Source organism: Chlorocebus sabaeus, chromosome 23 (genome assembly GCF_047675955.1).
Source record: "Chlorocebus sabaeus isolate Y175 chromosome 23, mChlSab1.0.hap1, whole genome shotgun sequence".
Classification (NCBI taxonomy): domain Eukaryota; kingdom Metazoa; phylum Chordata; class Mammalia; order Primates; family Cercopithecidae; genus Chlorocebus; species Chlorocebus sabaeus.
Genome location: NC_132926.1, coordinates 1,063,045 through 1,088,935, shown reverse-complemented (window position 1 = coordinate 1,088,935; position 25,891 = coordinate 1,063,045). Strand labels below are relative to the sequence as shown.

Below are 25,891 nucleotides of genomic sequence, written 5' to 3'. Positions count from 1 at the left end.
GCCTTAAACCTGTTTCAGCTTTAACAGTAGAATTTTACTTGGGCAATATTTGCCCCTTCTGGTGTAACTTATGTGTTTCTAGTGCTTAGCAGCTGCTGTTGAAGCTAATATTCTTATTGAGTTCTATAGAGTCAGAATACGTTTTGTTGTTGAAGATGTGAATGAAGTATGCATGTGCATTGACTGCTGAATTCACTTTTGTGCCATTTTTGTAAATACAATAGTTTTGCACAACCTCACAAATGTCTGTATTTATTTCACATATTTAAAAAGTAGATAATGTGCCAACCAGAAGCTCAAGAGTTCCTACACAAAACTCTGTAAGTCTTTATAGCTTTCATATCATAAGAGTAGTTTACAATCTCGGGCTTATAGAATACCAAACTGAAATCTTAGTTCAATCCGTCATAGACTTAAGCTTTTCATTTGTTACTAATATCCACGACATTCAGTGGCCTTGTGCATATACGATGTGTTGCTTAGGAATAGCTTTTGTCCTATGCAGAACCTTTCATTTTGATTTTTATGAAAGTTACAATTCATATAATTTATATACAATTTTTAAATGTAGAAACTTTTTACTTCCACACTCAACTTTGGAGACATTAGAGTAAAAGGCTTCAATACTCTGCATTCCATGCCCCCGCCACCTGCTTTTCTTCCCTTTTGTTCTTCGGCTCAAATGGTATTGGGTTGTTTGTTCTATACAGAAACATATATCCTTACTCTTTTATATAACACAGTAATGATGTTTTCCTTCTAATTTCTGTTGTTAATCTCTCTCTCTCTTTTTTTTTTTTTTTTTTTTTTTTTTTTTTTTGAGATTAGGGTCTTGCTCTGTCACCTGAGCTCTAGTGCAGTAGTGCAATCATGGCTCACTGCAACCTTACTCCTAGGCTCAAGTTAACTGTTCTTAATCCTTTATTATTACTAATATTATACAATTGTTTAAATAAAAGGAACTTTATGATGAAACAGCACAGAATGCTGGCTCAAGAACCTATGTCAAGATGAGCTGAATTTTGGTAAATTATTTTAGGAATTATGACAAGCTAATAGAATTGGGCTTGTGACAATGAGAGGAATTTACATGACGGGTAAAACTTACTCATATTAAAATTGTTTAGATATTTGCTTCTATAGGTGTCCACTTTAATGAAATACCAATTTAGTTTTACTTGTGGCTTATCTAGTTAGTAAGAACTTTAACGGACTTTATTGGGACAAGTGTACCGTTCTTGTAGGAGGTCCTATCACAAGCAGTTGTAATGCCATGCCATGATACTCAGGATCAGAAGCTTGAGATGTTACTATTTTTCTCTTCACCTCTGACTTGCAGAGAGCCTCCGCTTTTTGGATCCAGGCATCTTTTCTGATTACTGTTCCCATTAGTATACCTGCTGTCCTATGATCCCAAATCGCAGTCAGTGGTGCCTCGAACACAGCACCTTCAGGTAAAGGCTGCCTAGTGCTCCGGGGAAAGCTGGCTGATTATCTACCTGCTCTACTCACCCTAAAAGGCAGAAAAGCAACATAGTCACTCCTGTGCTCATTTGTAATTGTAAAGATCAGTTATATATAGATTTGTAATGAGAGCAAGTATATACTCATTATAGGATCAATTTAAGAAGTTTAAAATATCCCGAAGTAGAATTTCTATATCTAGTCTTCTGTCTTTGTTTTTGTTTTTTTTCATGAATATTTGCAAGTGATTACCCTTAACTTCACACATGACAGATTAATCTGGAAGATCAGAGAGGCCACGTTATTCCTGATCGTGACAGAATTGCTCCTGTGGTTTGGGACAAGTAACAAAACATCTGCGTGAGTTTTGTTTGTAAAATACGCTATTAATATTTGACCTACCTCAAAACGTGTTGAGGATCTGTGAAATACTAAGTGCCCAAAATAAAATATTGCTGATTGTCTTTTTACTAAAAGTAAACTTTCTCATTAAGCCAACCTGCCTTCTGTAAGTCACAGTGCTTAAATCTCAGGATTTTTCATTAGGAGAGACCTGTCGTTAAGGATTTGCAGGTATAATTGCTTAGCCTCCATCACTGGTGATTGGGATAGAGGTTTTACATTTTTCTGTTTTCCATCCTTCCTCAAAGCTCAGTTTATTGGAGACATTTGTAAGCTATTGGATCATCACTTGAATCAAGATTTCGACTAGTGAGTTTAATTGTCCATTTCTTATGATTTCAAAGCTATAGTCTGAGAAATGGCTAATTTTAATAACTGTCCTATCATAAATTAATGTTGGGATAAACTGAAGTTGGAGATAAATACTTCATGAAAACTAACTAAAGTCTGACACAAATTACCTGTTTTATGTCCAATAGCTACTACATTTGATATAACAGTTTTGAGAAATATTTCATTCTTGAAGGCAACATCTGACATGGTTCTCAGCAAGTTGGAATAGTAAGGATTGTTGGGTTGTTTTGACGAGTGGAAGCAGCACGTTTGTAGCATACAAGTTATTTAATAATCTTGTGCTGTTGACCTAAAAGTATGTCTTAACTCTTCATCAAGGCAAGCCTGGTGAAGCCTTTACTTGTTACTACTTCAACAGTTGGAATTAGTTGCTCTTTTTACTTGATGAAACAAAAGTCTACCTCTGAATATTTATGGATACTTTTTACAAAATCAGGCTTGTGTTCTTAATCCAAATTAGTAAAGTTTTATGGAAGCTGAAATATAATACAGTAGTCTCCCCTTATCTGCAGGAGATACATTCCAACACCCCTAGTGGATGCCTGAAACCTCAGATAGTACCAGACCCTTTACAGACGATGTTTTTTCAATCTGACAACCAAGGCGGCTACTAAGCGGCTGAGGGGCAGGTTGTACACAACCTGTGTGGACAAGCAGGACAAAGGGATGATGCACACCCTGGGCAGGACAGAGCAGGAGGATCATGAGATTTCATCACTCCATGGCTTGTAATTTATTTTATTTTATTATTATTATTATTATTTTTTTTTTTGAGATGTAGTCTCACTCTATCACCCAGGCTGGAGTACAGTGGTGCGACCTTGGCTCACTGCAGCCTCTGCCTTCTGGGTTCAAGCAATTCTCCTGCCTTGGTCTCCGAGGTAACTGGGAATGCAGGCGCCCACCACCATGCCCAGCTAATTTTTGTATTTTTAGTAGAGACAGGGTTTCACCATGTTGGCCAGGCTGGTCTTGAGCTTGTGACCTCAGGTGATCCATCCATCTTCCTCGGCCTCCCAAGGTGCTGAGATTACAGGCAGGAGCCACAGTGCCCAGCCGGCTTGTGATTTAAAACATGAATTGTTTATTTCTGGAATTTTCCACATAATACGTTTGGACCAAGGTTGCCTCGGGTAACAAACTATGGAAAGTGAAATTGCAGATAAAGGGGGTTACTGCTCCTGTGCTCTAAAATTGGCGTTTGGGTGATCGGGAGCAGGTAGCCAATGGGAAGAGCACTTCTGAGTGATAACGAAAGCAGTTTCTTTGGTGGACTTTTCACATTCTCCAATGTTCAAGCATATTTTCTAGTTTCCATTTCCTCTTTCACCTCATGTTGCCTCACCATCCCCCATCCCTGCTTATTTCTCAAGCCCATTGATGGCACTCATTAAATTGTGTTTCGGGCTAATGAATCATTGTTCCTTAATATCCTTTTCAACATGCCACAATTTAGAACCATTTAAAATTTTCTAAAACAATATCCTAGTCTGAGTATTAACTAATTTGAGCCACATTCCCAGCACTAACTCAGCACACACTGCCAGTCTTCCCCAGTATCTCCTCTCAATTCCCCACCACACTATAAAATTGGCATCAGAAATCTCACTCTCATTGTTCATCTAAGAATAAAAACACGGATTTTAACACTGTTTTACTAGTTTCAGCCTTCTAAGTATGTAGGCCTCTAGGTATTCTGTCTTGATAGTTATTAATATACGTTCACATTATGTTATTTTTCAACCAAATCGCAGTTGGAAAAAAACCTCTTTAATATTATGCCCTTGGATCTTTTACTTCGTCACTAATACTTGTGATGCAATAGGACACTTTGCCTGTACTAAAAGGGCCAAGAGTAAATGCCTTGTTTTGTTGTCGTTGTTGTTAAACATGTCTATAGAGTTGGCAGTTAATGCTGAATTTGTCAAATAGCCCTTCCAAAATTATACTTGTATTTAAAAAATAAATGGATCTACCTAATTTCTATTGATTTAATTTGCAGTTTTGTCTTATTATTGTTAAAGTGGCATGTTTTTCAGTGTATTTTTTCTAACGTTGATCTCTTTACATTTCAGCTCTTACTGTATGCAGAAAGAAATTGACTTGTAATCTTTGATTTTTTTGCATTTGTAAAGGCTTTGTACTTAAGGCAGGATTACATGTTTACAGATTGTGAAAAAAAAAAAAGAAAAAAAAGAAGCGTGAAGGGAGAGAAAAGATGGGGCGAGTGGCCCGAGAACTTCAGGATCCAAGAGTTAACTCGGATTAACTCAGATACTTTGTTCAGCCAATACTCAGACTTCTTTTTTCCTAATATAAGCACTTAAGGATAAGCCTTTCTGTAAGAACTGCCTTACATGCATCACACTGTTTTAAATGTAGTGTTTTCATTCTTCTTCTAGTCTAATTACCTTCAACTTCTATTAGTTCTCTTAGACCCATTAGTTATTTAAAATTGTGTTACTAGCAATTTCTGAGTTCATGGGGTTTCCTCTTTTTAAATTCTTCTTTACCTTCATTGCCCTTCGTAGTGCTCTCCGTGGAAACCTGCTTTCTGATCTAGTAAGTGCGTATTCTTCGTGCATGTCCCCAGACTTGAAATCGCTGCATAATCTCTAACTGTGTTTGTCCTGGCTTAGTGCATCTAATGAATGACTGAATGAATGCATCTTTGCCTTATCCCCGGGCCTGAAGCCTCGTCTTGGTCTCTTTCTCAATACCTTGGATCCTTGGAGATCAAGGTCCTGGTTGTTCTGGCAAGTTCAACCCCATCTGGCCTCATGATCAGAGTCCTGTCCCTGAACTCAAGACAAGGGAGGGACGGGCAGAATTTCCTCACACTGTGCCAGGAAATATGAGTCTCATGGAGCATTGCCTGTGTGCCTGGGCAAATTCACTGCCTCACTGCCCTGTGCTGAGATGATTTCTATCTTTTTTTTTTTTTTTTTTGAGATACAGTGTCACTCTGTCACCAGGCTGGAGGGCAGTGGTGTGATCTGGGCTCACTGCAAACTCCCCCTCCCCAGTTCAAGCGATTCTCCTGCCTCAGCCGCCCAAGTAGGTGGGACTACAGGTGCGTGCCACCACGCCTGGCTAATTTTTGTATTTTTAGTAGAGACGGGGTTTCATCATGTTGGCCAGGATGGTCTTGAGCTCTTGACCTCATGATTCACCTGCCTTGGCTTCCCAAAGTGCTGGGATTACAGGCCTGAGCCACTGCACCCGTCCAATCTCTCTTTCAGGGATAGATGCTCACTCTCTGTTGCAGCTCTGCCTGCCAGACTAAGCCTGAAAATATCTCTGCGTCTGGCATTCCTATGCCACCTATGTGGGGCACTATCTTGACCCAGAACAAAGTCCCTCCAAGTGTACCCTACTCTCTTTCCATGACCGTTTCTCTGGTCTGAGATAGATGTTTATGACCTGCCAATAAATGCAGTGATTCAAAGTCCAGGGCCCACACTCCTCATTCATACAGCCATGTTTAGGGAGGCTCTAGGGAGAAAAGCACAGCTTGACATCAGTTCATGAAGAGCCTCTCCATGGCTCCCGCATCTGAGACAGCTGGTCTGCCCTCCAAATCATCCGTCCACCCCTGCTGTCATCTGTTTTCACGACGTGAGATCAACCCACAGGAATATCCATGGCTTTCGTGCTCATTTTGGTTCTCAGTTTCTATAAGCTGGTGTCAGGTAAGTCTTTCAGTTTGGATGTTGTTTGTCTCCTTGTTGAATAATATTTTGAGTTCATTCGTGACAATGAACTCAGCACAGCGAGATGCAGGAATCTTTGGTGCTTGCATTCTCCAGCTTCCCCGGGCCTCAGGCTGGCAACTACCAATGCCAGGAGCTGTGGGAAGCACAGGGCAGCAGGAATTCAGGAGCAGACCCCGTGGGCTGTTTCTCAAGGACATGGGCACTGTGTGCACTATTATAGCAGCCCAGAATAATGGGAGCAGCCCTGGGAGTGGGGAGGGAACACACTGAGAATGCTAAGGTAAATATATTGTTTTCCCCAGTGGGCTGTGGGGCTTAGGCAGGGGAGGTCTCTAATAAAATCCCCAGGTTTTTGACTTGGGTGTCTGGGTGGAAGGTGACACTGTTTAGGATGTTTGGAGAAAAAGACAATGTGTCCAGTTATGTACATGCTGAGTTAGAAACACCTGTGGATATGGGGTAAAGCACCAGACCTTTAAGTGAGGAATAAGTTGGAACCTGGCATATTCTAGGCAGAAATCCACTCTTCTTTCTCCTTCTAGTAACCATCAACACAAAGCCTGGTGCATAGGATATTGAGTAATCCAATAAACTTTGCAGGGAGAGATGGGGACTGGAGTAGAACACTGGGCAGGGAGAGACGGGGACTGGAGTAGAACACTGGGCAGGGAGAGACGGGGACTGGAGTAGAACACTGGATTCTGGGTGGTCAGTGTCAAGCCATGAAAAGTTCATTTGACTGTGTTCACTTTCTGTCTGAAACAGTTCCATCCTGCTATTTGTCTACCTATGACTGTTTTGCTAAACAAAGCCAAGAAAACAGAAATAAGGGCATCAAAATCCATGTGTGTTAGCCGGGCGCAGTGGCTCACACCTGTAATCCCAGCACTTTGGGAGGCTGAGGTGGGTGGATCGCCTGAGGTCAGGAGTTTGAGACTAGCCTGGCCAACATGGTGAAAATCTGTCTCTACTGAAAACACAAAAATTAGCTGGGCGCGGTGGCGGGCACCTGTAGTCCTAGCTACTCGGGAGGCTGAGGCAGGAGAATTGCTTAAACCCAGGAGGTGGAGGCTGCAGTGAGCCGAGATCGTGCCACTGCACTCCAGCCTGGGTGACAGAGTGAGACTTTGACTCAAAAAAACAAAAACAAAAACAAAAAACCACAATCCATGTGTGTTACTCAAAAGAGAGCCTCCATTTAAGTACATTCTCAGCCATTTTCTGACGAGCTTTTCTGTCTGCTTTCTGTTTCTGCATGAGGCAGCAGGGCATCCTGGAAATGACCTTGGAGGAAGTAAGACTGTTTTTTAAACTTTCTTTTTCTCTGCCTATGAGCTCGTGGCTGATAACCTCTATTAGCGTCAGTTTTTGCTTATGATGACATAGAGGTAATAATATCACATCCGTGACATCCTGTGGCTGAAGGGCTACTGTGTGGACTGCATGGACTTCTGCATGTAGAGCACGCAGCACAGAGCTCCACTGGTGCACAGTGTGCTGCAACCACACACAGTGTTATTCCTTGCTTCTCCCCAGGGGAAGGAGTAAAGGGAGATGCTGTCAGCAAGACAAATGACAGCAGCAAGGCTGGCCGGAGAAACAGACATGTACTAAAAACTGTTTGCCCAGCTTGAGAGTCTCACGCAGCCCTGAGGGCAGTACTCACAGCAGCCCAGCTGACAGGTTGGTTCCCAAAAACTGATCTAGAGCAACAGCCTTTCTGCAGATGGTTTGTTTAGCAGATCATTCTCAGAAACAAAAGTGACAAGGTGCAAAGAGTGAAGCCAGTGGGAGGAAAGCCATAGAGGGTGCACTAATGAGCAGCTTGCGGTGGTGGCAACTGGGACCCAGTCCCACTGTGTCCTTTGCAGGAACCGTATAGATGACGGCTCAGGATCTTCCCAACATCCACCGCTTCCTGTTCCCCACTGGGTGAGATGTGCCCCCTGGGACTATTAAAATCGCAAACCTTCTTGGCTGCCCTGTGCCTGGGCTGAGTAAGTTCCAAAGGTTGCAAGAAGCCATCAGCAGAGAGGCAGAGGCCAGGCTCCAAGGGCGGAGCTGTCAGCAGGCAGGGAAATGCCCATCCCACTTCAGGGGGACTCAGGGTTGGGCGGTGAGGAGCAGGGCCTCAACATCTGCTACACCAGGTCAGCAGCTGGTCAGACATCAGGCGGCAAAATCACACCTCATTTAATAATACTCTTAAAGGTGCACAAGTGAAATACATTTCAGCAAGATTTATAAAATGTACTTAAACTTAGACATAATTAGTGCTAAAATTAAAAACATCCACTTATCTGGAAATTCACACACGGGATCCACTTTGCCTCTGATGCACGTGCAGACAGCACACACAGGTAGATCCATATACCATAAATGGATACATGTGAATGAATCAAGAGACACTGCCAATCAAAGGGTTGGGTACTTGGAAGGTGAAGGGAGCGGGCCTCCATCATTTGTGATCTCGCTAAGAAGAACTCTAATCATACAGAGTTGTAAGTGTGATTTACACCAGGAAAATTACTTGGTCGACCACAAAACCGAGAAGCAAATGCACAAAGAAAGTAGCACTCACCATTCACGAGCATAATCCCTGTCTGCAGAGCCCATTCTCTGTGCTGGGCATGGGGAATCCTGTGCTGAGGAAAACACACACACTCTGTCCTCATGAAGCTGAGAGTTGTGCAGGGAAGACTTGCAGAAAACAAACAATTATGTCACTTGCAGCAAGATGAAAACAGTTTCAAGGGAAGATCAAGACAAAGCTGTACCAAGAAAATACAAACAAACAAACAAACAAACAAACAGGTAAGCCATGTTGATAAAGCACTAGAGTCGGGGTGTCCAATCTTTTGGCTTCCCTGGGCCATGTTGAAAGAAGAAGAACACTAACAATAACTAATGAATGAAAAAATATCACAAAAAGTCTTATAATGTTTTAAGAAAGTTTACGAATTTGTATTGGACCCTATTCAAAGCTGTCCTGAGCCTCATGCAGCCCACAGGCTGTGGCTTGGACAAGCTTTTGCTAGATGAAGTACTATTCAAGTACGAAATAATAAAGTGGAAAAACATAAAATTATTACCTGGAGTAAAAGGTAGGTGTCATGGAAAAGATATGTCACAACGTGAGTGCACTAAAGAGCAAATCTCTGAAACAAAAACTACAAAATCTCCTCACTGTGTCATACCATGTCCTTCAGAATGTGGCAGAAGTCTGCTTAAAAAAAGAAGCACAAATAAATGTGCTTCAGCAGAGAATATGTATTTCTCTCTTGTATCCATAAAACATTTACAAGACGTAATCATCTATTTGAAGGAAATAAATTTCCCCAAATTGGATATTTTATGGCCACTTACTCCCCTCCTGAGTCATTTAAAAAGGTTTTTAGCATAGAAAATGCAAAGGCGGTGGTGTGAGTGTTCATTAAGCAGCTGGGCAGAGAGCATGTGGAGGTAGATTCTCCTCTAGTCAGGGAGTCTGCATTTGGAAGGTGTCTCTCAGGCCTCTGAACAACTCAGCCCCAGAGACAGGGTTTCCTCATGTTGAATGTGGGAAATATTGATAGCACAGACCTCACCTCATCTCACACGAGATGTGTATGAGAACCGAGTGAAGTAACTGACACGGAAGCGTTCTCGCAAGTGTAAGAAGATGTGCAAATCCAAGTCATCAGGTTTAGAAAGAAGACTGATGGATCCCCCACCCCACACCCCACACATCTCCACCCACCAGAGCCCTGAGAAGGACTCAAGTAGATTTTGCTCAGTTATCTGTTGTGTTTCCTCCCATAGGACAGTGGCAAGTGACTGGACCGGGCAAGTTTGTCCAGGCCTCGGTGGGGGAGGACGCAGTGTTCTCCTGCTCCCTCTTTCCTGAGACCAGTGCAGAGGCCATGGAAGTGCGGTTCTTCAGGAATCAGCTCCATGCTGTGGTCCACCTCTACAGAGATGGGGAAGACCGGGAATCTATGCAGATGCCACAGTATCAAGGGAGAACTGAGCTTGTGAAGGACTCCATTGCATGGGGGCATGTCTCTCTAAGACTAAAAAATATCACTCCCCTGGACATGGGCCTGTATGGGTGCTGGTTCAGTTCCCAGATTTATGACGAGGAGGCCACCTGGGAGCTGCAGGTGTCAGGTCAGTTGTTTATTTATGACTGAGTTGTCTTGTAAAGTCATGCTACCGTTATCAGCTCTTGAAAGTATTTCAGATAATGAAATAAAACAGGTTTTCCAGATTCTGACATGATATAAAAAGGCTTCGGTGGGCATCCCTGACCTGAGGTTTCTGGAGATGAGCCTGGCCCTGCCATCACACAGGTGGGGTCATGACAGAGAGGACAGCCACCTGCACCTGCCACCACCTGACAGGATACGGAGGAAAGCCACTGCCACCCTGTTGGTGAAATGAGAGTGATGATGCCTGTCCTGTTTCAATTTCTTTTGTTTTCTTCTTCTTTTTTCTTGACTTCCTGTGTGTTACTAAATTTTTTTAGGATTCCATTACAACGTATTGTTAGTCTTTTTTTAGTATAACATTTTGTCGTGTTTTCTTAGGTGCTGTTCTAGTGTTATGATATTCATATATAATTTGTCACAATCTACTGTATCAACATTTTACCACTTTGAAGTGTGGAAACTTCATTTTCATTTAGATCCCTTTAATCTCCACATTTTAAAAATAATACTGCCTTGAGTATTTCTTCTATATACATAAGCACTACATCAGAGAGTGACTTAATTTCTGTTTAAACCATCATATGTAATTTTTTTTAGTTTTTAGTTTTCTTTGAGACAGAGTCTTGCCCCGTCACCCAGGCTGGAGTACAGTGGTATGATCTCAGCTCACTGCAACCACCACCTCCTGGGTTCAAGTGATTCTTGTACCTCAACCTCCTGAGTAGCTCAGATTACAGGCATGCACCACCACATCCAGCTAATTTTTTTTGTATTTTTAGTAGAGATGGGGTTCTGCCATGTTGGCCAGCTGGTCTCAAACTCCTCACCTCAAATGATCCCCAGCCTTGGCCTCTCAAACTGCTGGGATGACAGGCGTGAGCCACAACACCCAGCCCGTATGTGATTGTTAAACACTAATAAAATGGAAAATCTATTGTAGTTTTCCTTATTCTTCTTTTTCTATTGCTTTTCTTCTTTCCTAATATTCCAAGATTCTTTCTTTTATCATTTCCTTTCTGTTTGAAGAATTTCCTCCAGCCATCCTTTTAGGATAGGTCTGCTAGTGACAAATTCTCTTAGTTTCTGTTTATCTGAGAATAAACATGCAAATGATTTCCTCTTTATTTGTGAATAATGGTTTTGCCAGATATAGAATTTGTGAAGTTTCCTGATGGTTATTTTCTTTCAGCAGTTGAAAAATGTGCTACTTCTTTCTGGCCTTGAATATTCCTCATGAAAAATCTGCTGTCATTGGTTTATATATAATGCATCATTTATCTCTGATTGCTTTCAAGATAGTTTTATTTATTTTCAGAAATTTAATTATGATCTATCAAGGCATGAGTTTCTTTGCACTTCTCCTATTTGGTTTGCTCTCAGCTTCTTGAAAGGACTTTCACCTCCTTTGATTAGATCGACAATCATTTCTTTAAATACTCTTTCAGCTCTCTCTCTTTCACCTCTCCTTCTGGGACAATGATGATATAAATGCTGATATTTTGTTATTGTCCCATAGGTCCTGGAGGATCTGTTTTTCCTTTTTAGAAAAAATATTTTCCTCTCTCTTCACACTGGTTAAGTTTCATTGTTGTATCCTGGAATTCAATGATTTTATTTTCTGTCATCTCCACTCTAGTATTGAAGCTACCCAGTTAGTTTTTGTTTTTGTATTTTTTTCTGTTATATAACTCCCGATTTGCTTTTTATAACATCTATGATTTTTGTGAGTTTTAATTTTTTTGAGATAATTCATAATTGCTCTTTGAAACACTTTAATAATAGCTATTCATGTTGGTCTTGGCAATTACATGATTGTCTATTTTCATTCAAGTTGATATTTAATTGGTTCTTGGTGTGATGGGTAATTTTTAGTTGAAATCTAAGTGGTTTAGTTATTGTAAGACACTCTAGACCCTATGTAAAGCTTCTGTTTTGCAGGCAGTCACCATGTTTAGATTTATGACTCAGGTCCTAGTCTATTTTTGGTGGTTATGGCTCCAAGTACAATTTAATTTTCAGAGACTTTACTGTATTATTTTGGTCTGCTTTGCTTATCTGATGTCCCTGGAGATTCTGATCATCTTTTCTAGTACCGACTGTGGCAGTAAAAGGTGTTTCCCCATGTTGCTCCCCAGTGTTTCTTGTGAGAGAGGTGATCATCTGGCATAGTGGGACAAAAAACTCTTCCCCTGGCCTCCAGTCAATGTGGCTCATGGTCAATTCTTTTGCCAGCACCACTTTGCATATCATGTATTTTCAGCCATTTAGGGGTGGAAAGATTCCCGTTGGGCCACCTACTTCTGCTGGAGGTGGGAGTGGGGGAGTGGTCATAGGATGCTCAGCTGCTGTGGTTTTTCTCTAGTCCTGGGGTCCCTAGTCAGTCCTCCTTAGTCTTTCCACTTTTCACAATGCACCTATGCTTGCCTCATTTCCAGGGTTTATAATTTTACTTAGAGGAAGGAGCAAGGAAGATAAGTCTACATCATCTTACTTGAACCCCCTTCCTTGGTGCTTACACCATCATCATTCTTTCATTAATTTATTGACTAATAAACATTTATTACACTCCATGCATTGATCCAGACCCTGGGGAATGGCAGAGAACAGCACTCAGAGAGGAAGTTCTGTTTGGAGTGGTTAAAAGGCAATATTAAATCATCAAATTGAAGTCAACCACATAAGGGGTACTCTTCCACATTTCCCAAGTCACAAATCTGGATGTCACAATAAACCCTTCCTTGATGTTCAGTCCTATTGAATCAACCTCCAAATAGATTCTGCATCTGCAGTTCCCCTTCTCAAAGCCCTCCTCCTCCCCAGCCCTTCTTTTCTCTCACTGGAGTCACTTCAGTAGTTGCACAGCGGGTTACTCTCCTCCGGAGTGTTCTCTGTGGTCCCTCCTCCATGCTGCTGTCTGGAGACCTCTCTAAGATACAGGTCTTACCATAACTCCCACCTGCTGGAGACTGGTAAGAGCCCTACTGGTCTACAGTTCTCAAAGTGGCTGTGGGCAAGTCCACATTGCTCAGGTCAGTGAATGTATGACCTCCATGGCTTGCCTTGTGCCTTTTTCAGACCTTGTCTCACACCCCTACTCTCTTATACATCATTATCTGGAATATAAATACTCATGAGTCCTTGAAATCACTGTGGCATGTTAACTTTTCACATTGTGGTTTGCACTTGCCTCTTTTTGTCTAAAATGCTTCCCCTCTCCCCAACCTGACCACAACAAAACTCCTATTTTCTGACACAGAAGGGTGCAAATGCCATCTCCAGGAAGCTGTGACTTTCCCTGACAGTTAAGCACTCTTCTCTTTGCTAACCTGACTGTGCTTTCATAGTTGCATTTCACTATGAAATGTATTTTATACAGTTTCCTCACTATTTGGTCAATGAGTTTCTCATTAGAAGGGGCTGTGTCTTATGCACTGCATCCTATTTCATACTTAGGAATATCCAGGCATACATAGTGGTTCCTAAATAAATGCTGAATGAACATAGACCATGGAAAGTCTTGCAGTAGTATTATGAGTGGATGTGTGTGTAAGAGAGAGACAGAGAAGGATGTGTGTGTTGTTATGGGTACAGGCTTGATGAACCAGACTCAAAATAGCTATAAGCTTGAAATTTGGTCTTCACTTTCATCTTTCCCTGTTTTCTTCCCAGCACTGGGCTCATTTCCTCTTATTTCCATCGTGGGATATGTTGACGGAGGTATCCAGTTACTCTGCCTGTCCTCAGGCTGGTTCCCACAGCCCACAGTCAAGTGGAAAGGTCCACAAGGACAGCATTTGTCTTCAGACTCCAGAGCAAATGCAGATGGGCACAACCGGTATGATGTGGAGACCTCCATTATAGTCCAGGAAAATGCTGGGAGCATATCGTGTTCCATCCACCTTGCTGAGCAGAGTCATGAGGTGGAATCCAAGGTATCGATAAGAGGTGAGTGGGGAGGAGGAGCAAGGAATGGGTGTGTGCATAGGTAACCCAGGGTAGAGCAGCAGCTTGTGTCTGGAATTGCTGTGTAGTACCACCCAACTTCAGTGATTTGTTTTGAGAGTCAAAGATTGATGAGGTATAAAAAACAAAACCAAACATTTGATAAGGCAGAAGTAGAATTGTTTACAATTCCAAGGCAGTAGAATTAAGTATTTCCTTCACCACACAATACCCCAATGGTGCAACACTCACAACTCAACACATACGAAACTTAAGGAAATTAACTCTAGGACTAAGAAAATAATTGTTTCTTCATTTTGAGAAAACGTCATTGCTCCTTCATGAAGCAGAATAAAAATGTAGAAAATTTCAGAAAGGATTTACAAATAGTAGGAAAATTTACATAAACTAAAATGTTTCCAGAATCACACTCAATGTAAAAGGATTTAATTTGCCAGTTAAAAGACAAAGAATCTCAGACTGGATTTAAAAGTCTCATTGCTTGAACCCAGGAGGCAGAGGTTGCAGTGAGTCAAGATGGCACCACTGTGCTCCAGCCTGGGCGGCAGAGCGAGACTCCATCTCAAAAACATAAAAATAAAAATAAATAAATAATAAAAATCTCAATTGCAATTCATAAGAGGAAAAATGTAGCACATATGACCTATTCATTGAAAATAAAAAATACTAGAGAAATATTAATCAAGAAGAATCAAACAGATATATTAGTGTCAAGAAAAGAAAGACAAGGGTTTAAGAAAAAGGACATTAGGAATAGAGTTATTTCAAAAACGTAAGTTCACTCAGTATAAGAATATGAAAATTTTAAATATATATGTACCTGATACATGTAAAATATAAAAAGAAAATATCAACAGAAATATAAGAAAAAAGATCATACTTTGAGTTCTAAAATTGATCAAATAAGTAGACAAAATGAGTAAGAATATATAATATTTGAAGTAAAAATCAATAAGCCTGAAATAACATATTTTGGAGAAGGATTCCAGGTTTGTAGAATACACATGAATTTTTACCACACTTGGAACTTTTACAAAATTTTATCAGATATAAACACATAAAATGGTTTTCAGAAAATTTTCAAACATTGATATCATGCACACAAAATTCTCTAATCATAATTTAATAAAGTTAAATGACCATAGCAAATGATAAATTCTTAAGTGTTTGAAAAATTTTTAAACATAAAAATAACTGAGAAATTGAAGAAAGCATAGTGATAGGTAGAAAATTCTTAAAACTGAATGATAATAAAATTACAATCTATCATAATGTGTAAAATGGAACTAATATGGTTTTCTGAGTCAAAATTTTATCCAGCCAGGTGTGGTGGCTCACGCCTGTAATCCCAGCGCTTTGGGAGGCCAAGGCGGACGGATCACCTGAGGTCAAGAGTTCAAGACCAGCCTGGCCAAAATGGTGAAAGCCTGTCTCTACTAAAACTTCAAAAATTAGCCGGGTGTGGTGGCGGGCACCTGTAATCCCAGCTACCCGGGAAGCTGAGGCAGGAGAATTGCTTGAACCTGGGAAGTGGAGGTTGCAGTAAGTCGAGATCATGCCACTGCACTCCAGCCTAGGGGACAGAGCAAGACTCCATCTAAAAAAAAAAAAAAATTATATCCTTAAATCCTTAAATGTTCTTATTAGCATGAAATAGCTGAATATTGTTATTAGGCATCTATATATATTTCAGAAAATAGCAAAAGAAAGTGGAAGAAATCCTAAAGATATAGAAATATGGAAATATTAAGACAAATAGTGCAGATTAATACATCTAAAGTTAGATGGTTCAAAGTGTTATTAAAATAGATAAACTGGCAACATCAGTTAAGAATAAAAGAGAAACAGCACAATTAAATAACGCAGGAAATAACAAGAAGGTACAACTAAAGATTTAGTAGAGATTTATAAGATAAACTGCTTTGAATAACTTTTTCCTTTTCTACTGAATATGATGAAGTGAAAGTTTTCACAGAAAAATGTAAAATACAGACCAGGTGCAGTGGCTCATGCCTGTAGTCCCAGCACTTTGGAAGGCTGAAGCGGGCAGACCGCTTGAGGTCAGGAGTTCGAGACCAGCCTGCCCAACATGGCAAAACCCCATCTCTACTAAAAATACAAAAATTAGGTGGGCGAGGTAGTATGTGTCTGTAATCCCAGCTACTTGGGAGGCTGAGGCATGAGAATCACTTGAATCCAGGAGGCAGAGATTGCAGAGAGCTGAGATCACCCCACTGCACTCCAGCCTGGGGGACAGAGTGAGACTTTGTCTCAAAAATTTTTTAAAAAGAAGACAAATGTAAAATACAAAATCCGAAGGAAAGATAGACTACCTGACTAATCTGTAACCACAAAAGAGGTGGAGTCAGCATTTAAAAGTCTTCCCACAAGGAAGACACAAGGGCCACATTTTTTATGTACAAAGTCTACCAAATATTCAAGAAAAGAGAAAATGTATCTTTCAGAAAGTCGTCCAGAAAGCAGAAAAAATAGGAAATATTAAACTAATTTTATTGAGTCAACATAATTTGGCACCATAACAGAAATGGGCAACTCGAAAAGGGAAAAATTTTTACCAACATTATTCATAATTGAAAATGTAAAAATCTTACCAAAAATTTTACAAGTAGAAAAGTCCACAAAAACATATCTCATGACCAAACTTATCCTGGAAAAAAATGTTAGGTCAACATGGGAACATATATTAATGTGATTATTACCATAATTAGTTAAAAGAGATAAACTATAATTTTCTTAATAGACATAAATAAAACATAGATAACTTTCAACATCTATTCATCATGATTTCAACACTTGCAAATCTAGAAATAGAAGAAAACTTTCTATCAATGTAGAAATAGGAGAGACCCTGCTTAATCGGATAAAAAGATATCTAAAGATACTTGCAGCAAACATCATACAAAATAGTAAGCCACTTAATTTTTAAAATACACACAGAAAACATACCTAATGTGTCATTTAAAATCATAACATAAGGAGATTGCATTAGACACTTCAGTTCCATATTATATTAGAGTACTGTTACTATTAGCAGTCACTTCAATAAGGGAAGAAAATGTAAAAGTTATAACTTTTAGAAAGAAAAAAATAAAATGGCCATTGTTCACAGTCTACATGATTATATCAATGGAAAATTTAGGAAAATTTATAAATTCTTTCAACTCATAAAAGAACCCATTGTGTACATGAAAAATGAGATGAATAAACAAAATCAATTGCATTAGTAAATACCAGCAAAGGAAGAAAATTACATGCCATGTACAATAAATAATTAAAAAATGTTAACCAGGAATAAGTCTAATAAAACATTTACAAAATCTTATTGAAGGGTATTACAAAACTACATTAACAGACACTAATGAAAACTAAAATAAGAGAACAAATATAACACCTTTCAGATAAGAAGATGCATATTTTTAAAGATACCAGTTCTCCTACAATTGCTATACAGATTCAATACAATTCCATAGAAAAATTTCAGCACATTTTTTTGTTTGTTTTTTGAGACGAGCTGTCACTCTGTTGCCCATGCTTGAGTAGAGTGTTGCAATCATGGCTCACTGCAACCTCAACTTCCCATGTTCAAGCAATCCTCCCACTTCAGCCTCCCAAGTAGCTGGGACCACAGGTGTGCACCACCTTGCCTGGCTAATTTTTTTTTAATTTTAAATATTTTTAGAGATGGGGATCTCACTTTGTTGCCTAGACTGGTCTCGAACTCCTGTCCTTAAGAAATCCTCCCACCTCGGCCTCCCAAACTGTTGGGATTATAGGCATGAGCCACCGCACTTGACCCAGAGTTTTCTTAAAGCCTAAAAGGCAATTCCAAAATTTATGTGGCAAAACAAATAGCCAAGAAGTGCTAAGATACAGTGGAATAAGAGCAAGCTAAGAAGCTTAGTCTTATCTCAGAGACATATCCCAAAGCTTTGAAGATTAAGCCAATTAAAATTATTGGCACAGAGATAACCCTGTGGATCAGTGAGAAAGAACAGAAAGCCCAGAAACAAATCCAAGCTTGAACAGACACTTGAGGTACACAGAGGTGACCTTGCATGTGTGGTAGTGTGTGAAGCAAGGTCCATTCAATAAACATTGCCAGCACAGTCAATACCTGCTTAGAAGAAGATGACATTGAACTTCTGCCTCATTACATACACATACACACGCAAACACACACACACACACGTGAGTATATGTATAAAATCCAGATGGATCGAGACTTATACAGAAATGCAAAGCTTTAAATCTGTAGGAGAAATTGGAGAAAAATGTTTTCATCTTGGGGTACTGGGAGATTCCTTAAATGGGCGTAAAATTGTCTTACCTGCTTAGTAATCACTAAGGGGTCCGTGGGACTGTTTTTCAGAGACTTTTTTCCAGCCCTCACCTTGGCGCCTGGCCTCTATTTTACCCGGATTACTCTGTGGTGGCCTATGTGGTGTTGTCGTGGGGATGACAATTGTTTTCTTCAAATCCAAAGGTAAGTGAGAGAGAGAAGTACGGGCCCATACCTTCTTGGTGGTTCCTGTGGAGCTGGTATCAGGCTGCCCTCATTGGTGGTTCCTGTGGAGCCGGTATCAGGCTGCCCTCACACACCTCCGGGCTCTGTTGTTCCAGCCCTAGGCCCCCAGGGTCCACCACCGGAGGCACAGGGAACCCAGTCTTCAGCCTCCTCTGTGCTGGCCTGAAATGGCTCCTTCAGAAAACGCCAGCCTCTGCCAATCCCTTTCTACTTTACATGGAGCACAGGATAAGCAGATCATTGATTTTCAGTACAAAAAGAGTTCACATAAATTCCTACAAACAGGCTGAGTGTGTTGGCTCGTGTCTGTAATCCCAGCACTTTGGGAGGCCAATGTGGGAGCATCACTTGAGCCCAGGAGTGTAAGACCATCCTGGGCCACATGGCGAGAACTCCTCTCTACAAAAAAAAATTTAAAAATAAAATAAAATAATTAGCCGGGTGTGGTGGTTCATGACGGTGGTCCCAGCTACTCAGGAGGTTGAGATGGGAGGCTGGCTTGAGCACAGGAAGTCAAGGCTTTAGTGAGCCATGTTCGCACCACTGCACACCAGCCTGGGCAACAGAGTGAGACCCTGACTCAAAAAATAAATATATAAAAATAAATAAATTTCTATTAGCTACAACAAGAGTCTTATAAGAAAATTTCAGGGTAGTTGCAAAGACTTCATAAAAGAGGAAATAAAACTGACTGAGATAAAATGATAATCTCAGTAAGAGTCTTCACCCCAGAACAAATTTCCTCCTTGGGAGTGACACTTCCCACGGGGATGAGGCCGCCCCCGCCTCTCCTCCCAGCTGCCTTCTCCCACCTCCATCCCCCCGCCTCCCCTCCCAGCCGCCTTCTCCCATCTCCATCTCCACCTCCACAGCATCCCAGCTGTTGTCCCTCTCCTTAGCATGAACCTTCCTGATCTCTTGCTCCCCGCAGACAGCTACGCTCCGTGCGGGGGCTGCGGAGACGAGCACATGTAAGTGTTCTAGGAGAGGCCCTGCCCTTCACACCTGCAGCTTGTCCCACCTGTGCAAGCAGCCAGGGTCATGTTTGTACCTTGCACATTCCTGTGTCCACCACTGAATACACTGTTTCTGTTTCAGGGAAAATCCAGGCAGAATTGGGTAAGTGTGTGTCACGTCCTGAGCCTCCCACACATGGTTCTCCCGGGTCCCTCCCTGATCCACAGCGTGAGCCTCTGGAGACCCCGGCTCCAGGCTGGACAGGAAGTACCGGCAGGTGCAGGAGAGCAGCTGCCACGCTCTCTCCATCCACTGCTAATGAGTTGCCCCTCAGATATCTGGAGGGCTTAGGATAGGCCTCAGGGCCTGGAAGTCCCCGTCTGTGCCTGTTGCCCGTTGGTCCGCTCTGTGTGTGGTGGGGGGAGGTGTTGATCACCAGCTCTGAGGGTGTGTGGACCACAGGGAGGAACCTGAGAAAAATTGGTGGGTGATCCTCAACCGCCCTGGCCTGATGCTTTGAGACTTTACCCAGTCCTGTATCAACCACTAAATCGTCTGCTTTTTGTTTCGTGGAAACTGCAGGATAAACTGGGTGAGAGTGTTATCACATGCAGGGCTTTCCTCCCACGCTCTCCTTGGGCCCTGCTCTGTGATGTCAGCCTCTTCTGTGTGTTTTGTTTTTGTTCTTGTTTTTCAGACTGGAGAAGAAAGCACAGACAGGCAGGTAAAAGAAAATATTCCTCTTCCCACATTTATGACTCCTTTCCAAGTCTCTCGTTTATGGATTTTTATATCCTGAGGCCCATGGGTCCCTGCAGAGCCAAGCTTGTGATGGGAACTCTGAATTGTCTAGATTCTGGGGGAGGTGCATTTTGTAGAGAAGCCCCATAGCCGCCTTCAGATCTCTTGAGAGGGCCCATGACACTCACAAAGGGTCCTAATCCTTGGTCTCTCCCTTCTCCCTGTGTCCTGTTCCCCACGGGAGCGCTGAACTGCCTGTTCTGTCTGCTTGCTTTCAGAATTGAGAGAGGCCTGGAAACACGCAGGTACTGACGCCTGAGAGGGTGACAGTGGACATGGAGTAGGAAGATGACTAGTGACAAATATGGAGCCCACCTGGCTTGCAGACGGCAAATCTGTGATGCCCCAATCCACCCCAGGGTGCCGCTGCCTCTAAATGCACTTCTTGGCCCAGGACTTGGAAGGAAAAGCATAGGGACTGGGTCAGCTCGGAGGGGTCACAGGCAAGACGCCAGGGAACTGAGGGCACCAGTAGCTGGCTTCTAGGAGTCTGTGCTAAGGGGAAAGAAGTGAAGTCAGCAGGAACAGGTGGGTGGAAGGAAGGTGAATCCTGGAGTCACTCAAGGTCTCACAAAGTCAAATATGGGCTTACCTGGGAGGGCAGTGGTCGGGCTGGGTGATACAGAGGAGTTGAACCTCTGGTGGTTGAGCATCTCCAAGCATCAGTGAGGCACAGGGGCTGCCCTGGAGAAGAGACACGGCTGAGGGGATAGTGGGACTGGCCGGATCCTACCCGGAGCCAGTCTGCAGTGGGAGGGTCGACCTCTTATTCTAGCCTAGATTTCCTCTTCAGTAACTCACGCTTCCTCTCTCCCCCACCGCACCCCAGTGGAGGTGACTCTGGACCCAGCGACGGCTCACTCGAAGCTCTGCGTTTCTGATCTGAAAACTGTAACCCATAGAAAAGCTCCCCAGAAGGTGCCTTACTCTACGAAGAGATTCACAAGGAAGAGTGTGGTGGCTTCTCAGGGTTTCCAGGCAGGGAAACATTACTGGGAGGTGGACATGGGACAAAATGTAGGGTGGTGTGTGGGAGTGTGCCAGGATGATACAGACAGGAGGAAGGACTCTGTGACTTTGTCTCCCAACAATGGGTACTGGGTCTTCGGACTGACGACAGAATATTTGTATTTCACATTCAATCCCCATTTTATCAACCTCTCTCCCGAGACCCCTCCTACACGAGTAGGGGTCTTCCTGGACTATGAGGGTGGGAACATCTCCTTCTTCAACACAAATGACCAGTCCTACATTTGTATCCTGACATGTCAGTTTGAAGGCCTCTTGAGACCCTATATCCAGCATGTGATCTATGAAAAGAAAAATGGGACTCCCATATTCATATGTCCAGTGTCCTGGGATCAGAGAGAGAAGAGTCTGCTTAAAGGGCCCCACACCACAGACCCAGACACAGCCAAGGGAGAGTGCTCCCCGCAGGCGGCCCCAGCTTCCTCTCCGAAGCCTGCGCACAGGAAGTCACGCCTCCCACTCTCCTTTAGGGTGCTGAGGTTCTTCTCTCCTAAGCCCGGCAGCAGCAGCAGCTTCCAGATGAGGGAGGATTGGCCTGTCCCTGTGGGAGTCAGAAGCCATGGCTGCCCTGAAGTGGGGATGGAATAGACTCACATAAGATTTACTTTGTGAAAACTCCATCCAGCTAAGTGATCTTGAACAAGTCACAACCTCCCAGGCTCCTCACTTGTTAGTCAGGAATAGTGATTCCCACCTCGCAGGTAAAGATTAAAGAGACGACGAATGTGAATCCTGCTTGCAGGTTTGATGGCACAGTGTTTGCTAATGATGTGTTTTTATATTATACATTTTCCCACCATAAACTCTGTTTGCTTATTTCACATTAATTTACTTTTCTCTGTACCAAATCGCCCACGGGATAGTTATTGAACACCTGCTATGTGAGGCTCAAAGAATAAAGAGGAGGGAGGATTTTTCACTGATTCTATAAGCCCAGCATTACCTGATACCAAAACCAGGCAAAGAAAACAGAAGAAGAGGAAGGAAAACTACAGGTCCATATCCCTCATTAACGTAGACACAAAAATTCTAAATAAAATTTTAGCAAATGAAACTAAACAATTTATTTAAAGATGACATATAACTACTCAGTGTGGTTTGTCCCACAAATGCAGGGTTGGTTTAATATTTAAATATCAGCCAGTGTAATTCAGCACATTAATAAAGTAAAAAAGAAAACCATATGATCATTTCAATAGATACAGAGCAAAAGTTTTATAAAGCCACCATCATTACTGATAAAACCTGTCAACAAAGAAGATATACAGATGAAAAATAAGCACATGAAGAGATACTCAATGTCATTAAATATTAAGGAAATGCAAACTAAAACCACAACAACATACCATCACCATCTATTAGAGTGGCTAAAATGACAAAGACTGACCATAGCAAGCACTGGTGAGGATGTGGAAGGCGGGAAACTCTCATGCACTGCTCATGGGAATGTCAAAAAACGTAGTCACTTTGGAAAACAGTTCAGTAGTTTCCTTAAAAGTTAATCAGTCACTAACCATAGGATCCAGCATGGCCTTCTAATTATTTTTCCAAGAGAAAAGGAAATATGTGAATGTTCATAGCAGCTTTATTTGTAACAGCCAAAATTTGAAAACAACACAAAGCTCACCAGTTGATGAACAAATTATGACATATCCATGCAAATAAAGTGCCACTCAGAAACAAAAAAGAATAAGCTATTTTATACACACAAAATCATGAAATCTCACAGCAATTATTCCAAGTAGTGCTTGCTTCGGCAGCACGTTTACTAAAATTGGAATGATACAGAGATTAGCATGGCCCCTGCACAAGGAGGACGTGCACATCCATGAAGTGTTCCACAGTTAAATTTAATTTTATGATAAAGAAAAACACTGGAAGGATCTGGCAAGATGTCTGAATAGGAACAGCTCCGGCTTGCAGCTCCCAGCGAGACGAATGCAGAAGGCAGGTGATTTCTGCATTTCCAACTGAGGTACCCTGTTCATGTCATGAGGACTGGTTAGGTGGTGAGTGCAGCCCATGGAGTGCAAGCAGAAGCAAGGTGGGGTGTTGCCTCACCTAGGAAGTGCAAGGAGTGGGGGACCTCCCTCTGGGCCTCCCTCCGCCAGCCAAGGGAAGCTGTGAGGGACTGTGCTATGCCGCCCAGACACTACGCTTTTCCCACAATTTTTGCAATCCACAGAACAGGAGAGTCCCTCATGTGCCTACACCACCAGGGCCCTGGGTTTCAAGCACAAAACTGGGTGGCTGTTTGGGCAGACACTGAGCTAGCTGCGTGCTTTTTTTTCGTATCCCAGTGGCACCTGGAACCACAGTGAGACAGAACTGTTCACCCCCTGGAAGGGGGGCTGAAGCCAGGGAGCCAAGTGGGCACACGCAACAGGTCCCACTCCCACAGATCCCAGCAAGCTAAGAACCACTGGCTTGAAATTCTCGCTGCCAACACAACAGTCTGGAGCTGACCTGGGACGATGGAGCTTGGTGCGGGGAGGGGCATCTGTCATTACTGAGGCTTGAGTAGGCGGTGTTCCCCTGACAGTGCTAAGGAGGCCTGGAAGTTCAGACTGGGCGGAACTCAACACAGCACAGCAAAGAGGCTGTAGCCAGACTGTGTCTCTCGATTCCTCCTCACTGGGCAGGGCATCTCTGAAAGAAAGGCAGCAGTCCCAGTCAGGGGCTTAGAGACAAAACTCCCATCTCCCTTGGACAGAGCACCTGGGGGAAGGGGTGGCTGTGGGCGCAGTTTCAGTGGGCGTAAACGTTCCTGCCTGCTGGCTCTGCAGACAGCAGCAGATGCTGACAAGGAGGGTTCTTCTAGCAAAGCGCTCGAGCTCTGCTAAGGGACAGACTGCTTCCTCAAGTGGGTCCCTGACCCCTGTGCCACCTGACGGGGAGAGACCTCCCAACGGGGGTTGACAGACATCTCATACAAGGGAGCTCTGGTTGGCATCAGGCCAGTGGCCCTCTAAGATGAAGCTTCCAGAGGAAGGAGCAGGCAGCAGTCTTTGCTGTTCTGCAGCCTCCACTGGTGATACCCAGGCAAATAGGTTCTGGAGTGAACCTCCAGCAAACTGCAGCACAACTGCAGAAAAGAGGCCTGACTGTTAGAAGAAAAACTAACAAACAGAAAGCAGTAACATCAACATCAACAAAAGGTCCCCCCCACAAAAACCCCATCCAAAGGTCATCAGCCTCAAAGATCAAAGGTAGGTAAATCCACAAAGCTGAGGAAAAACCAGCTCAAAATTGCTGTTAATTTCAAAAACCAGAATGTTTCTTCCCCAAATGACCATAACTCCTCTCCAGCAAGGGCACAAAATTGGACAGAAAATGAGTTTGACAGAATTGACGAATTGACAGAAGTAGGCGTCAGAAGATGGGTAATAACAAATTCCTCTGAGGTAAAGGAGCATGTTCTAACCCAATGCAATGAAGCTAAGAACATTGACAAAAGCTTATAGGAACTGCTAACTAGAATAATCAGTTTAAAGAAGAACATTAATGACCTGATGGAGCTGAAAATCACAGCACGAGAACTTCGTGAAGCATACACAAGTATCAATAGCCAAATAGATCAAGAGGAAGAAAGGATATCAGAGACTGAAGAACAACTTACTGAAATAAGGCATTAAAACAAGATTAGAGAAAAAGAATGAAAAGGAACAAACAACGCCTCCAAGAAATAGGGGACTATGTGAAAAGACCAAACCTATGCTTGATCAGGGTCCCTGAAAGTGACAGGGAAAATGGAACCAAGTTGGAAAACACACTTCAGAATATTATTCAGGAGAACCTCCCCAACCTTGCAAGACAGGCCAACATTCAAATTCAGGAAATACAGAGAAAATCACTAAGATACTCCTCAAGAAGAACAACCCCAAGACACATAATTGTCAGATTCACCAAGGTTGAAATGAAGGAAAAAATATTAAGGGCAGCCAGAGAGAAGGGTCAGGTTACCTACAAAGGGAAGCCCATCAGACTAACAGTGGATCTCTCTGCAGAAACCCTACAAGCCAGAAGAGAGTGGGGGCCAATATTCAACATTCTTAAAAAAAATTTCAACCCAGAATTTCATATCCAGCCAAACTAACCTTCATAAGTGAAGAAGAAATATAGTCCTTTACAGACAAGTAAATGCTGAGGGATTTTGTCACCACCAATCCTGCCCTACAAGAGCTCCTGAAGGAAGCACTAAATATGGAAAGGAAAAACTGGTACCAGCCACTGCAAAAACACACCAGAACATAAAGACCAATGACACTGTGAAGAAACTGCATCAAGGAATGTGCAAAATAACCAGCTAGCGTCATGATGACAGGATCAAATTTATACATAACAATATTAACCTTAAATGTAAATGGGCTAACTGCCCCAATTAAAAGACACAGACTGGCAAACTGGATAGAGTCAAAACCCATCAGTGTGCTGTATTCAGGAGACCCAGCTCACATGCAAAGACACAC

The 25,891-nt window shown here is 42.4% G+C and overlaps 1 protein-coding gene and 1 non-coding gene across 3 annotated transcripts; both read left to right on the top strand.

Moving 5' to 3' along the window:
• The first annotated feature begins 5,115 nt into the window (after positions 1-5,115).
• On the top strand, positions 5,116-22,152 carry LOC140709938 (butyrophilin-like protein 3). Of its 2 annotated transcripts, XM_073010408.1 has the most exons (8): positions 5,116-5,912; positions 9,738-10,085; positions 13,796-14,071; positions 18,480-18,593; positions 19,734-19,754; positions 20,290-20,316; positions 20,612-20,638; positions 21,223-22,152. In XM_073010408.1, the coding sequence occupies exons 1-8, from the start codon at positions 5,864-5,866 to the stop codon at positions 22,008-22,010; spliced, it is 1,650 nt and encodes a 549-aa protein (XP_072866509.1). In that variant the 5' UTR covers positions 5,116-5,863; the 3' UTR covers positions 22,011-22,152. The 2 variants fall into 2 exon arrangements, with proteins under 2 accessions (XP_072866509.1, XP_072866510.1); XM_073010409.1 differs by lacking the exon at positions 9,738-10,085 and having other exon boundaries at positions 5,122-5,912.
• Positions 22,153-23,166: 1,014 nt separating this feature from the next.
• LOC140710004 (U6 spliceosomal RNA) lies at positions 23,167-23,270 on the top strand. The gene has a single exon (XR_012090895.1). It is a non-coding gene; the product is annotated as a U6 spliceosomal RNA (small nuclear RNA).
• The last annotated feature ends 2,621 nt before the right edge of the window (positions 23,271-25,891 follow it).